We start from the raw sequence: 16212 nt of genomic DNA, 5'->3' as shown, positions 1-16212 counted from the left end.
GTTGTAGACAAATAATAACAAAGCAAAATAACTCTTGTCTATATACATGAAAATTCTTTCTGAGTGCAATTAACTTACCTCCCTCATTATGGAAAGGCCAGTTTTGCCTCCATTTATACATCAATTTCAATTTCTACAAATGTATCTGTCTTTTTTACTTTTTTATTTTATTTTATTTTATTTTTTTTGGTCTTTTTAGGGCCACACCCACGGCCTATGGAGGTTCCCAGGCTAGGGGTCAAATTGGAGCTGTAGCTGCTTGCCTACACCGCAGCCACAGCAACATGGGATCCGAGCCATGGTTTGCAACCTACACCACAGCTCAGCTCATGGCAACGCCAAATCCTTAACCCACTGAGCAAAGCCAGGGATCGAACCTGCATCCTCATGGATACTAGTCAGACTTGTTTCTGCTGAGCCACGATGGGAACTCCTGTATTTGTCTTTAAATTCTCCTTTGAACTGGTTATAACATCTCACCAGTTACTTCTTTAATGGTTTAAGTAAGATCATTAACACATGTTCATTTTCTATCTATATGAAAGTCATGATTTTACCTCTTCTGAAAGCTATCTTTTAACAGTAGTTTTGGAAAAACAATAGTTACTTTTTGAAATTTGGGAGAAATATTGACACTATCACTGATATTTTCTCAGGTATGCTGCTGGATTTCATCATGAAGTATAGCTATTGCCCAGGAAAAGCCTAGCAGTTTGGGGGCCTAAGGGTGACAAAGCTCCTGATGGGTCAAATTAGAGGTGGACATTTGAACAGCTATAGGGCCATCCAGGCAAAATTGAGTTTACATTCCTGCTAGAGAAGGAGAGAAAGAGAGGATAGAAAGAAGAGAGGCCTGACTCTAATAGGCATTCTTACTGGAGAGCATAGCATATCTTTCTTCTTTCTTTTTTTTTTTTTTTGACCTTTCCCATGGCATGCAGAAGTTCCCAGACCAGGGATTGAACCTGCACCACAGTAGCAACCTGAGCCACAGCAGCAACAATGTAGGGTCCTTAACCCTCTGAGCCACCAGGGAGCCCCCAAGGTCCTCTATTTTTGAAGTTTTATTGACATACAGCTACATCCCAAAGACAGCCCTGTCCACTCTGCCAACAAAAGACCACTTTGGGGCAATGTTTATACACGGAGAACCTAATTAGACCATCACATCTCTGTCTCTGGGTGGGTTTGTTGTGTTCATTCTTGGTTTTCAGTTTAATGAACACTATTAATCTCATCACATCCTACAACTTCAAAAGCCACGTGAATGTTCAAAATGATAGTGGCATATGACTACAGTTAAACAAAAATTAAGGCTTTAAAAAATTGAAAGTTAGGAGAAAAATGAAATATGATACACATATCTAAGGGATAAACGTGACCAATTACAAAATTCCTCTCCGTGGGATTTCTTCTTGAGGACTGAGGCTGAAGCAAGGGGTTTTTGCTCAAACAGATAAAGGCTTAAAAGAGTAAAATATATTATGAATCTAATGTGCCATGGGCTCACACATAGAAAACACAAAGTATACCCTCAGACCTCCCAATTCAAGGGTGCTTTTTGCCATAAAAATAAATTAACTTTCTTTTTAATATTCAAAAATGGTAGCATAAATGTTACCACCAACACATAGCATTTTCATACAGAACTTATATGCAAAACCAAAGCAATACTCAGGAAAGTATCCTCAGAAGTAGCTGCAGTTTATTTTTTTATTAAAGTATTAAAAAACTATTCACAGAAAGAATCTATATACAAGAACATAAAGGCAATGGTTTTTTTGTGTATGTACTTTCTCAATGCTAGAGTTTTTCTTTTATTAAAAACTTCTGGATGCATACTATATATACAGTATTGTATATACTATGTCATACTATCAAGCCCACTGCTTAAACTCTTATCTGTAGGGTTTTGACAGTAAATTTAGGGGATAGTTTGTTCGGTTAAACCTCTTTTCTGTAACTTACAATAGCTTTGGCTGGCACGTATGGTCCTTCCAACCTTTAGTACTTGGTCAGCTTATCTTTGCTGCTTTACTAATAATCGTCTTCTCTCAAAAGGTAAAGCTGTACAACCACTATAGAAAACAGTATGGAGGTATTTCAGAAAACTAAATATAGAACTACCATATGACCCAGCAATCTCACTCTTGGGCATATATCTGAACAAAATTTTCCTTGAAAAAGATACATGCACCCGTATGTTCACTGCAGCACTATTCACAATAGCCAAGACATGAAACAACCTAAATGTCCATCAACAAGTGAATGGATTAAGAAGATGTAGTATAGAAGTTCCCCGTCATGGCTCAGTGATTAACAAATCCGACTAGGAACCATAAGGCCACAGGCTGGATCCCTGGCATTGCTCAGTGGGTTAAGGATCCAGCATTGCCATGAGCTGTGGCATAGGATGGCAGCTACAGCTCCGATTAGACCCCTAGGTCTAGCTTGGGAACCTCCACATGCTGCAGGTACAGCCCTAGAAAAGCTAAAAAAAAAAAAAAGAAAAAGATAAAGATAAAGAAAGAAGATATGGAAGATATGGTATATATACACAATGGAATACTACTTAGCTATTAAAAAGAACAAAATAATGCCATTTGCAGCAACATGGATGGAACTAGAGACACTCATACTAAGTGAAGTAAGTCAGAAAGAGAAAGACAAATACCATATGATATCACTTATATCTGGAATCTAATACATGGCACAAATGAACCTTTCTACAGAAAAGAAACTCATGGACTTGGAGAACAGACTTGTGGTTGCCAAGGTGGGGGGTTGGGGAAGTGTGATGGACTGGGAGTCTAGGATTAATAGATGCAAACTATCACATTTGGAGTGGATAAGCAATGAGATCTTGCTGTACAGCACAAGGAATTACATCTAGTCACTTGTGATGGAACATGATGGAGGATAGCGTGGGAAAAAGAAAGTTATATATGTATAACTGGGACATTTTGCTGTACAGTAGAAATTGACAGAACACTGTAAATCAACTATAATGGAAAAAATTAAAATCATTAAATAAATAAATAAATGGAAAAAAAAGCAAAGTTCAACAAAGCTCAAAAATTTGTCCAATTATCATTCTGTTATTTACCCAGTAAGACAATCAAGGTGTTGCACTTGGCATAACTACTGTCCATACCAGCTACTCATACAGTAAACAGCACTGGTGATGACAGTAGACATTCATTTCAATGCAAGGAAGAGAATATCTTTCAAACTTCCTTTCGTTGTACTCGGTACAGTATAATTATACCCAGATTTACACTTTCTCTCTGAAATGTACTACAGATATCCCTTCCATGTTGGCTAAAATGTTGTTAATTCCTGAAGATTTTTTCCTATTATTATTTAAACATGAATGCACAATTCATATTTTTTCACCTTGTATTGTCAATTCAAATTTCAATACATAAACATCATCAGTTTAATAAAAATAAAAATTAGATCAGTAAAAACATCTCAAACCAAACACTGTAAATCAACTATAATAAAAAAATTTTTTGAAAAAGTCTCAAAGGTCTTAGAAGTATCTTTAATAACAACCTTCTCACAATATACATTTTCTATAAATAATATAATTTGGGGATAGTTATTTTTTGTAACCTACTTTGCAAACCAAGTATTCACTATTAGTTGAAAAAATGCTTTAAATAAATATACAAAACAGGCAATGGATTGCTATAACTTGGTAAGAAAGCCCCATATTAATATCTAAAATTAAAGAATATGTGAAAATACAAAAGAAGAAATATGAAAAAAATACGAAAAATTGTCATAAAAACAAGAACAATATTGTGACTTCGAAGCTTAAAAAATAAATGACTTTAAGAAAAGGGACAAGGGAAGATGATTTCCTGATACACAGTTGCATGCTCAGTTACACAAGAGTACTTTTCCAGCTTTTTAGCACCACTTTTACTATTAAAAGTTCTTTTTTGGATTATTACAACTCATTAAAGAGCAACATTATATGAACAGTCATTTCTGAATTCCATTTCATTTTACTAAATAATTTCGCTTCCATCATTCCTTATAATTTTTCTTAGTTACAGAATTTTGGAGATGAGTTCGGTACTGATAAGCATAGGATATATCTAGTCACAGAAGCTGGAGTCACTCCAGGGAATGGACTTTCGGTAATTTTCTAACAATATGTAGTGGAGTCTCAAGGGTCTCTGGAGATACCTCAGGGGCCATTATAGGGGAGTGGGGTGGACAGCAGAAAGATCATACAGGGTTTGGCTTCTATCCCCTCAGACCACTGAGGTCAGTCACTGTATGTGTAGATAACATTGTATCCAATGTCACATGCTGGGTTTCCTCATAAGATTTCATTTTTTTCTAAAAGTTCAGCCTCTTTGAGAATCTTGGAAAACCCTTGAACCACCTGATCTCTAGATTTGTATTAGCTTTAATATGTTTTGGCTCACAAAGTCCTCAGAGCAAATGTTTAAAAGGCATGGGGATAAGGATATTAGTGTATATAAAGAGATAAACAATAAAAGTTCTCAACCAAGTCAAGTTGACAGACCTTCGTTATGATCATTTTGAACTTTTACAGCTAACGTTCTATAGAGAACTCTACAACATGCCCTAGAGATAAAGAGATACAAACCAGATCCCCGGCCTTGGAACCATAAAGGAGATTGTAGAGATGGACTCCCGACCCACTCCCTCAGGAAATGAAATGCAATCACTCTGTGAGACCACTTAGCCGTTAGCATCAGGATCGGCCCACAAGGGACACCTGACCCTTGACACACTAAACTCACTTGACCCCAACCAGGTTGACAACCATCCTCAGAAAGGCAACTATTTGAGATGCTTGTGTTCATTCAAACTTCATCTGCTCCGACCTTGAGCCCTAATTTTTTTTCAGTAAAAAATGATTTTTAGTATTCCAAAGTTCCCCGGCAAAACCCTATAATTTGCTAGCAATTCTAACATAACTTTAAAGTCAAAAGATTGGTTTTGTGCATGGTTTATGGAAATATTTTATCTTATGATCTTTTTATGTACATTTTTAAAATGCCAGCTGGATTTCGAAGTCACTGAGATGCAAATTAGAGTTTCACAATTCCTGGAAGGATAATACAATTTACTTTTAATAACTGCCAGAACTGACCTAAGATATGGGCATGTTGGGAAAGAACCGTGTCAATTTTCCAGGCATATTTAATTCTAGCATCTTAAGGATCAAAAATAATACCACCCTTCTGGCCCTGTAATTGACTGGAAGGAGAGACTCCCGTGAGGTTTTTCTTTCCCTTTAGCTGCAACAAGAGCAAAGAGGATGCTGGAAACAGAACTATAATGGAGGATTCCTTTGACTCTCTAGCCATTGTCCAGGTTTATATTATAACAGGAACTCTGAAGTACCAAGCTTGCTAAATATGATGGTAAAGAGCTATGTTATCAAGAGATTACAGGATATGGGTGGCTTTTTCCTTCCCCTTTTCTCTCTCCTTACATGTGAACTCTCTGATAAAGAAAACAAAAATAAGAGTTCACGTTGTGGCTCAGCAGTTAAGAACCTGATTAGTATTCATGAGGATGCCGGTTCGATCCCTGGCCTCCCTCTGTGGGTTAGGTCTGGCATTGCCATAAGCTACAGCAGATTCCACGTGGATGTGGCAGCAGCAGCGTAGGCTGGCGGCTACAGGTCCAATTCGACCCCTAGTCTGAGAACTTTCATATGCCATGGGTGCAACTCTAAAATGCAAAAGAAAAGAAAAACAAGAAGAGAAAAATAGATTTTATCTTTGCCATGATCAGGTCTACTTCTAGTTAGATATATTCTAACTATTAGTATAACCATAATGTACAAGCTAGAGCTGGCTACAATTCATCCAATTTCCTTAGCCACTTAGCCTAAATGTGAAAACTGTATTTAAATATGTGCTGATTGCATTTAAAATACAGGAAAAACTTTGTGTACAAAATCCAGAAGCCTAGACCTCCCCAAATCTAAATTATGAATATCCAAATGAAGTGGGATTTGGCATTCCTGGTAAATTAGACTAAGCAATCAAACTAAGGAACACAGCATGAGAAAAATTAAGAATGCATTCCAACTATCATACTATGTGGTGACTGAAGTTGAAATGGAGACAGATGAAATGATGTAAAAAATGTGATAGTGATTCCAAATGATTCTTGATTCTGAGAAATTACAGAATATAAGCACAAAATCCCCAACTGGTAAATTCAATTACATTTAGTTCATTTCTTCTAGCTATTGGAATACCAGGCTTATATATGTGAATTTATCTATTAAATAACTAAACTTTTTGACTAGTACAAATGTGAAATTGACCAGGTTATTTTAAATATCTTAAAGCTAATAGGACATTCTAGTCTTCAAACATAGATGGAAAAATTACTTGCTCCCTCTATTAAACTTTTCCATAGCAAACAGAAGTCGAGGGATAAAAGTGCTAGGAATTTAAGAAGGAGCTGAAAGGATAGAGGAAGTTCCACTTTTCAGCTCAGTTCCTCCTCCTTGTGGTCACAAAGGGAAGGTGCCTGCCATCTGGAGGCATTTCTTCAAGGAATCCTATCATTTAAATGACAGAATACTCATGTAAAGGAACATGTGATGCCAATGAAAAGTGCTCATTTTCTATTTGTGAATTCCATTTACTTTTCTTCCCACTCTTCTGCATCTCCTTTTTAAAAGTTGACTGTAAAACATCTTTTAACTGGAAGGTTGCTCAACACATTCCAAATGAAACAGTAACTATGCATGTAAGAATTTAGTATGTGTGTGTGCCAGTCACTGCAAACATAAATTCCAAAAAAAAAAAAAAAAAAGTGTTAAATATCTAAATATCATGGTGCATTAAGCCATTGGACCTTCACCAGGACTGACAAACCAGAGAGGGGGGATGCTTCTATGTTTAGTGGTCACATACTAGGCTATATTGCCTGCAGCCCAGACTGACTCATAACAGTTTTCACATTCTCAGCTTCCAACAAACCACCAAGTAGCATTTATAAAGTAGAAGGGTTGAATAAAAACACTTTTTCATTATAGGCTTTGGATGGTTTCCACTCAAGATAACATAGAGCGATGTTACTTTGCCAAGAGTCTAGTGAGCTTCCCCCTGCACCAGACATGCCCCCTGAACTGTAAACCTGTCCTGATTCTGGCATGTTTACCCACCAGCTATCCATCCACCTAAGCTCATAGAAGAGAGGATGCCCTCCTCTACTCCTAGATCTAATTTTGACATTCGAATCCTGTTTTTTTTTAAATGCCATACAGTTGACCTTACACAGGTACCAACCAATCAGAAGCACGATAGGTTATTAGGACCCTGAGAGGCTCCTGTACCTATTCAGTCTTCACATGAGCTAGAACGAGTTAACCCTGATGCCGAATGTATGCCCTTCTTGAAAGTAATTCCCAGCTCATGGGGAAAAAAAAAAGAAAAAAGAACAGAATTACTAATTAGGAAAGAGAAGCGAGTATTTGAAGGATTTGCCTCTTAGTGACTTTTAGACAAGAGAAACAGAAGAGAAGCTAAGAGACAAGAACACTGCTTCAAGAGGCAACGCGTTCCCCATCCTTCGGGTGACAGGGCATTTTGCCGGCTGTCACTACTGAACCAACTAAAAGTGTTAGACTGAAACCGTTGTACTCAGTAAGGACTAAAACCATTTAACATGAAAGCTTTGAGGCACTCAGTTGTCTCACTGTATTGTTTGGCCCTAGGAGAAGAGGAGAATACCTGCTATTCTCATTTAAATAGCATTTATGGCATTTTAATTTGCTTTCTTTCTGCAAACGGTTTCTGACTATTCTTTACCTCACATAATTGAAAATCTATACATTATTATGTCCTTACTTGATGCACTCTTTCCATTCATTGCGTGGCTGGTTAGGAAAAATGTATAGCATAAGTGAAAAACCATGTTAGTAGGAAACACAGGTTTTATATGATAAAGTAAATGTATGTTAGCAAAGTAATTTAAGAGTCTTCTCATATGATGGGAAAGGGTGCACAACCTTAAAGCTACAGTTAACATTTATTTCTAACCCAAATTGAGAACATGCCAGAAAACCAGTCCCCAGAGGCTGTATCACTCACATTTATGAATCAGAGGTACTTCTACTTGCCTCTATTTAATTTTATTTTGTGCCCAATCATTTTCATTGACCTGGAGGGTGTGGAAGAACTTTGGAAATCATGGAATATGTCTTTCTTGTTTCTATCTAAATTCTCTGAGCAGATGACTAGATGTGCTACATTTTTTCATCATTATCTGAACCTTAATGGAGCCAGGTTCAGTGGAACTATTCAGTACCACCAGGCAGGAAGTTTCAACTCTTATTCAACCCAAATCTCACTGTTTTCGGGAGAAATGTAGAAAAACAGATCCCCATCCTATCTATCACAACCTTGTACACATAAAGGCCACTTCTGGTTTCAGTTGAATATTACCGTAGGTAAACCATCTATCAGTGTACCTTCGTCTGGCCATAAATTTGGTCTTGGAACACCAAAACCCAGGTGAGGCTATACAAATCAGTTTTTTATCCATTGCTAGAGCTTTTATTTGTAATCAGAAGCCAGATTTTCTCATATTATGACTTTCTCCTACTGTGAATTTTTCCTTTTCCCGCCCCAAGAAAAGCAAAAACAACAAACAAAAACATAGTATTTACAGTATCAAAGAAATCTTGGTCATGTGCCCCAAAGCATACTGTACTTTTTCTTGGTTGTACCTGTCATGCCTACAAATTCATATCTTTTTTTTTTTTTTTTTTTTTTTTTGTCTTTTTGCTATTTCTTGGGCCGCTCCCAGGGCATATGGAGGTTCCCAGGCTAGGGGTCCAATCGGAGCTGTAGTCTCCGGCCTACGCCAGAGCCACAGTAACGCGAGATGCAAGCCGCATCTGCAACCTACACCACAGCTCACGGCAACGCCGGATCCTTAACCCACTGAGCAAGGGCAGGGACAGAACCCGCAACCTCATGGTTCCTAGTCGGATTCGTTAACCACTGCGCCACGACGGGAACTCCCATATCATTTTTAAATGTCTGCCATCTTCATTGAAATGTAAGCACCATGAGGGCAGATACCAAGGCTACCTTTTTCATGAGCATTTTCCCCATACCTAGGCATTTAGCACACAACAGCGTCCTCATACCTAGAGAACTGACTGATGCCCTTCAAAATCATTCTAGTCTAACACGCATATTTGGGGGCTATGAGAACAGATGCTATAAAAGTCATTCTTGGAAATGATTTCCCCAAGATTGTATAACATGTTAATGACAAAGCCAGGATTAGAACTCTGTATTCTCGGGGGGGGGAAGCTATATTTTTATCAAAATTTTATTTGTTATAAGAAAAAAATCAATATACTTTATTCAAAAATAAGATTTAAGAATAGCGTAAATACTCTCTCATTTGTCAGACATAACATCTTCAGGATTTTTTCGTTGAACTAATTTACAGATTTTATATTCCATGACCCAGATGATATTAATGCAACCCCTTGATTAGGAAAAGTTCTTTATCTGAATATAGCAGAGGCTATCATCAAAGCAGTCTTATTGGTTGATTGATTGCTCCTCCAGAAATTCTGCCATGGAAGAAAGCCCATTATTGGTCATCATAACTAGAACTCCAAATTCTTTACTGCCCATTCATGTTCTCTGTCCATTACACCACAGAGGTTCTTTCATCTAATTCCCTGGGCAGGCAACAATACTGATGAGTAAGGTATAGAAACTTTTCTGATCTAAACATCTTTTTGCTGGCAGCTTGGTTCCCAGTGTTCTTTATCAGTTGGAACATAGAAACGACCCCATAAATATGGCTGGTTTGTACAAACTTTACGTAGGACTCCAAGAACAAAACAAACAAACAAAAAAATGGAATTCTATAGCCATTGGAAAGACTCCAATTATTTATTTATTCTCTCCTATGAGGGTCATGTTTTCCAGAGGCCAAATCACAAATGTCAGTTGAATTTACAAGGTTCAGCTCCTGCTAAATCAAATATTCTGTTAAACAGAACTCTAATTTGTATGGTTTTTAAATTTTTATTCTGAGGTTTCTTTAAAGCAAATATTCAAAAATAGAGCTTCTCTTCAGCACTTGAAAAAAAGTAAATACGAATTTGGGGGAATGATGAAGTGATCTAAAATTGGATTGTGGTGACGACTGCCCGGTTCCATATTTTTTTAATCTTTAAATCTACAGTTAAATATCATAAAATATACTTCAGTAAAGCTGTTAAAAAAATATAAGTGCAAAAATGAGTCAGATAGTTAAAGTTCTTCTTTTTGTAAACATCTGGTATCAAAACTGTGAAGACATTCTTTATTCCCACACCCTTATGCCTTGATTCTATCTACTTCAATCATGGTTTACTTACAAGTTCAAAGGTTTTTCCTACAATTTTGGTAAACATAATTTAGTAGACTAGTACAAATATCTTTAAAGAACCCATCTTGATTGATGTAGCACTAAGAGATACTGACTTATTGATTATCTGCATGAATGATCTACAGATATATTTGCCTAATCAAGCAGATGTATTTGTTTAATTTTGTTTAAAAACCTGCCATTAACTAAGCATGGGGTTTTGAGCAAGTTATCCACCTCCAGGTCTCATTTTTCCCACCTACCACATGTGTCCCCTTGGACCAGAAAGAATCAAGTAACACATAATACATTACAAAGAATAGTAACTGCTTTCACCTAATGAAGAGCCATTAATATGCCAGATTTTAGGTAAACTATCAACCTATGAGGAAGGGAGGATTAGCCACTATTTTGCAGATGAGGAAACTGGAACATAGAGCGGTTCCTTACTTTGAACAAGGTCACACAATTATTTAGTAGTCGACCTAGGATTCCAATCCAGAATCATCCAGCTCCAAAACCTATATTCGTCCTCAATTCCTCATTAGACTTTGGGCTTTCGATTCTGTCAGATGTGAGCATGAATCCTGACCTTGTCTTTACTATGTTAATTTTGTCACCTTCTTTGAGCTCAGCTTCTCCATCTGTAAAATGAGATTACTAATACTTAATTCTCAGGGTTGTTGTGAAGATTAAATGAGAGAATGTTTTTCCTACAATAAAAAACCATTCATTCTTTTTCATGTCTCTCCCACAAAATGTCCTTCTTGTGTTTAAAAAAAAAAAAAAAATTTCAAGCCTATGATTTCTTGTAGCCTACCTGGATAAACCTCACTGGGACTGGATTCTATCAAAAGTGAACACAAACAACACAGCGTTAGTCCTCTGCATTTAGTCCTTGGCTCTGTGACGGGGACTGTCAACAAGAGTGTCAACTTCAAGGGGTGGGCATCTGTCCACAGGAACTGGGCTGAGGTCACAGACTTATCTCACTCTGCCCTACAAACAGATGTCTGGGTGACAACTCTTAGTCACTGCAAACCAGAGTGAAAGCCAAACCAGGTGGGAAGTGCTGTATCTCCTTTCTAATCCTCTTGGCCAGAGCATTCATTCCCTAAAACAATACCTCACTGACCATAATTCAAAATAGCTGGTTTTCCCCAGAATACTATTTTCAACATAATGCCTTGACTTCAATTATACCTTCACAAGCAGAAAAGAGTGGTTCTATAGCAGTCATTTGTCAGCAAGAAACCCGTTTAATTTCGTGTATTGGAATATGCACCTTCAGAGGTTTACCTCTCAAGTAACCTGGTGAAAAGTGGTATAATGTAGAGCTCTAGTGGTGGCAAGAAAGTAAAGCAACCATTAGTGAGAACCGACAAAAAAGCCAAGGAAACCGCCATTTATTATTTATTTACTTGTTATCATGGTGAAATCACTACTTATTGTTAAATCAATATGTTAAGAAAAAAAATTGGTTCAAAATGATCTTCCAAAATAATTATAAGGTGAACTCAAAAGGTAAGTCTTTCATCCAGATTATAAACTAGACCTCAACAACCAGGTTACATCAAACATCATGAAGCAGTTAAACCCAAAAGAACAGAATTCGGTGCTGTGGTTGTCACTTTTCCACTTTTTTACCAAGTTCACTAAGAATCCTACTAATTAAATACTAGTTATTTTTCAAAGCTAGCAAGAGTATTGTATAAAGAAAACGCTGGATTCTAAGTCATATGATTAGTGAGGTCCTGTTCCAACTGTCTTGGGAATTTAAATAATCCCTACAGGCTGATGAGGTTGTTGTTAGTTAATTCCTGCACTAGAAAAGTGCCTTCCTTGAATTTCTGACTTCTGAGATCTTTGCCAGCTTAGAACAACTAAGAATGAAACCTACCATGGCCAACATTAACTGTTTGTTTTCTTGTTACCTAATGTAAATGTCTTCTCAATTGAAAGGGCTTCATTTTTTTTTTTTTTAATATAGCTGCATTATGGTCAACGACATAGCAGAACATAAATAGTAAAATTTTTATGATGTACAACCAGGAGTTGACATTTGCAATTTCTAAACATGGTGTCTGGTTTAGCTGTGTCAAAACAAATTAACATGAGGCAAAAAAAACTCAGAATGTGGGAAAAAAAATACAATAACTAGCCTTTCCATACAGTGTAAGTAGCTAAGTATCACATTCCTAAATATTAAAGAAAATGTAAGAGCTTCACTTTTCTATACACGATGATAAAAGGAACTAAAATGTTCATAAATACATTAACAATATTTATCTGAAACAAAAATCTTAAGACTCACAGGAGTCTTTCATGACCTATCAGTTGAATCCACTGAGAGAACCTTTCTGACAGAAAATAAAAGCAGTTGAAGAAATGAAGGTGGTTTACTAACATAATCACATGTCGAAGAGAAAAAACAGAAACCTGTACTAATGCAACATTAGCACTAAGGAATTCAGAATCTAACGTGTTCTCTGCAGAAACATGTATCTTTCATCACGTATATTAAAATGGAATAAAACTGAAGAAAATTTTCAAACTGTGAATCTAAGAATTTTGTCTTTGGACATCACCTCACCTGTATTTTCTTTGGTGATTATCTCTACCTTCTTTGCTTTCCCTTAACAGACCATGGTATGCTGCTTAAAATAATATTTGGCGCTTTATGTGCCATTCTTTTACCCAGACATGTTGATTTTATTAAAGAAACTTGGGTCTGCATTCTTTCTTGACTATTATTACAGGTAGACTTGACAGACACTGGACCTTTGTTTTAAAATGCTCTGCTATGGAGGAAATCTTGTGAAATAAGTTCCATTTTACCTGCCGGGCAGTTGCACTCTGAAGGTGCTTCTCTTGCAATTCTTATTTTAGCCATATGTTCATAGGATTTCTGTAGGAAAAGAAGATGTATTAACAATCATCAGTAGCAGTATAGAGAAATGGATTCTTTGGGGACTCTTGAGCCATATGTTTGACTTACCAGCCTGTATAACTAATGTTTACATATGTACTTGGACTTGAGTCAAAAGGTAACAGTACCCAAGCCCTAAAAAAGAAAATGACCATTGACATGGTCTCAAGACTGTTAGACTCGTACAACATCTTTCTTCATTTTTCAACTACCACCACCCTCTCTCCCAGCTCAAGCATAAGCAGTCAATGCAAAAAACAAACAAACAAACAAAAACAAAAAACAAAACCCAGCATGAACATGGTGCAGTTCCAAGCAAGCTATGGGTTTTAAAACAACCAATATTTTATACATGAAGGTCAACCGCTTATCATGTTATTCTGCAACTCCTGCCAAATAGCTTCTCTGTTGGAAGAGCAAGTCCCAGAAAACCCTCTAACTGTAGTCTAAAGCACCCCTGGTTTTGATAAACATAACATAGATTCCTTTCAACTCCCTACTCCGATGACTCTCCTTTCACAAACACCCCTGGACTGCATCCTTTACAAAAAAACAAAGCTACCGTTTTTCTTCTTGTTAAAGATTTAATATGAAAACATTCAATGAGTGAAATAATTGATCTAAAATCATAATGTAAGATTATTTCACTTTCAAGAGTGATTACCATTTGTTTAACAACACCTACAGCCCTAAGCTTCTTATACCATACATCGGATAAAACAGATGTTATCTCTCCAAGGAGTATTTTTCACAACATTGGGAAAGATTCACATGTGCCTCTAGAAACTAAAAAGAGGTAAAACGCCACCCTGCCATTCTGTCCCCCCCCCCCCCCTTTTAGACCTCCATATATGTTTAGCATGCAAACATTCGGAAGAGTAAGGGAAGATGACAGAGACAGGGTGATATGAGAGGATGTGCACATACAAATATATGCTACAGTGAGCACAGGTGGGGGCCTAGCATAAATGTGTACACACAGCCATACCACGTCTGCGTACATTAAGGCAGAGGCCGGTCGTGTACACAGAATCACGCCTATGCAAGATGTACTCCACTTGCAAAATACCCCAGCCTTCCACACCTGAGCCAGTAGTCGCTCCACTTTTTCTTGCACCACTGCTTTCAGCTGATCCAGACAATCAGGCAGCAGACGGATGGAAGGGTCCCCTTTGGCAGCTTCGAGAGCGGCGATCCTCGCCTGGAGGTCGTTGGTTTTCACCCCCAGGTAGAGACAAGACATCAAGGCCACCACTGACAGGAGGGCGGCCAGGACCGCGCACGGGGGCACGGCCCGGACACAACGCTGCCGGGCTGGGCTCGGGTCCTCAGAGCCCGGTTCCCGCCCCCCTCCTTTCCCTGCTTGCTTCTTCATCAGCATCGTGGCGGGGTCGGCTGTCTCGGCTTCGCCTCCCACCCTCTACCACTTCCAACAATCTTAAAAGAAAGCAAAAGGACGATTCCTCCAAAGTTCAGTCCTGGTGGCTGCACAACTAGTTGGCGGAGTCTGAGCCGGGGAGTGGAGGTGGACCGCTGCTTTCCTCAGCGTCGAGACCAGCAGACGTGGACCATCCCCCGCTCTCTTCTCCCCTCCCAGCTGCGAGTGAAACGCACCCTCCGACTGGGGACTGGTGGCAATGAGGTAAAAACCGGGATGAAATCCACCCGGGTGCCCTCCTTGGCCCCTCAGAGGACCGGGACCTCCCCTAAGAAGAGCGGCCGCGCGAGGTCCGAGGGACAGCGGCCCGAGGCGCTGAGAGGGGCCGCCGCTCGCCCTCGCCTCACAGCGCCGGACCTGTTGCGCCTCTGTTAGTTTGCCTTCTACCTATTCGGTGTTTTTCCTCACGCCGACCTGTTTCCCACCTGGATTCAGTTCCAGGCAAAACGGCTGCGAGAGGCTGCGAGAGCGTAATGCAAAGGGGGTGGCCACGGGGGAGAGAAGCGAGGAACACCAAACACCCAAGGAGAACAGGCGAGTCGCGAGGGCGAAGTCGCGGCCGCCCGAAGTATCTCCGCAGCCTCGCGTCTGCGAGCCTTAAATACCCTTCGGGATGCTCGTGTGTGAGTGTGAGTGTGTGTGTGTGTGTGTGAGTGTGTGAGTGCGCGCGCGCTCCGAAAGCGCCGTCCCTCCTCCGACCCCCTCCAGGCGCGCGGCCTCCCGCCCGCGGCTCCGGCTGCAGTGCGCCCCCACTTCCAAGCCTAGGCTGGAGCCCGCCTCATTAGCATAATATATTCACCTTCGCCCAGCCCGCGGGCGGTCCGAGGAGAAACTCCTGAGGGGCGGGGAGCTCGGGCGCGGGGTGGGGGGGGGCGGGGGGGAAGCTGAGCCGGAGGTCTTTCATTAGCATAATTTATGCAAAGAGCTGGAGCGGCCCCCGCGACGCGACCCCTCCCCCCTCCGTGGAGTAACTTCGGCGGCGCCGAACGCCCCTTCTCCCGCCTGGGCCGGGGGCCGAAGCGGGGTCCGTTGAGGGGAGCGGCAGCTCTGGCTCATTCGGGCTCGGCCCTGCGCCCCCTCTTTATCCTGGTTAAATATGGAGGAATGGCCTCCAGGAGGGAAGAAGGGAAGCAGAACGCTCTCGCGCTCTCGGTCTTCACTAAAAGCAGCGGCGGGAGCTGTGGTGCAGGCTTTTCCCTCCTCCCTCACCTTCCCACACGCCGAGAGGCCAAGTGTCTGGCTGACGCCTGTAGTACATTTCCCCACTTCCCCTCGCTTCCCACGGCCACGCTGCAGCCTCTGACTGGGGGAAGTTTTCTCTCCCCTCCCCCAGTCTCCTTCTGTCCTGATGAGGCTGACGCTCTTCCCCGCCCCGTGTTCCTAGTCTGTACTAGGGTGCTAATGCATTTTCCTGATTCCCTGTTTTGTGGGATTGAAGAAGCGAGTG

The 16212-nt window shown here is 39.9% G+C and overlaps 1 protein-coding gene across 50 annotated transcripts in view; it reads right to left on the bottom strand.

The window, feature by feature from the left end:
- Window positions 1-15510, bottom strand: part of COL25A1 (collagen type XXV alpha 1 chain) — a 456561-nt gene extending 441051 nt beyond the window's left edge. For 46 of the 50 annotated variants that reach the window (XR_014813225.1, XR_014813215.1, XR_014813219.1 and 43 more), the window contains exons 1-2: window positions 14412-15510; window positions 13237-13306 (exon numbers count right to left, since the gene is read on the bottom strand). Coding sequence is in view for 1 of the 50 variants with exons in the window: in XM_084973259.1 (XP_084829385.1) it covers window positions 13237-13306; window positions 14412-14708 (367 nt within the window). In the remaining 49 variants the exon portion in view is untranslated. The remainder of the gene's footprint in view (window positions 1-13236; window positions 13307-14411) is intronic. The other 4 variants (XR_014813227.1, XR_014813226.1, XM_084973254.1 and 1 more) reach the window with 1 other exon arrangement.
- Between the last annotated feature and the right edge of the window lie 702 nt (window positions 15511-16212).

This window comes from Sus scrofa, chromosome 8 (genome assembly GCF_054392235.1).
Source record: "Sus scrofa isolate SSC_HxYL_T2T_F1_AM1 chromosome 8, Sscrofa_HxYL_maternal_Yorkshire_Landrace_v2.0, whole genome shotgun sequence".
NCBI classification, from domain to species: Eukaryota; Metazoa; Chordata; class Mammalia; order Artiodactyla; family Suidae; genus Sus; species Sus scrofa.
Note: the sequence above shows the minus strand (reverse complement) of the source record. Positions and strands in the feature narration are given on the sequence as shown.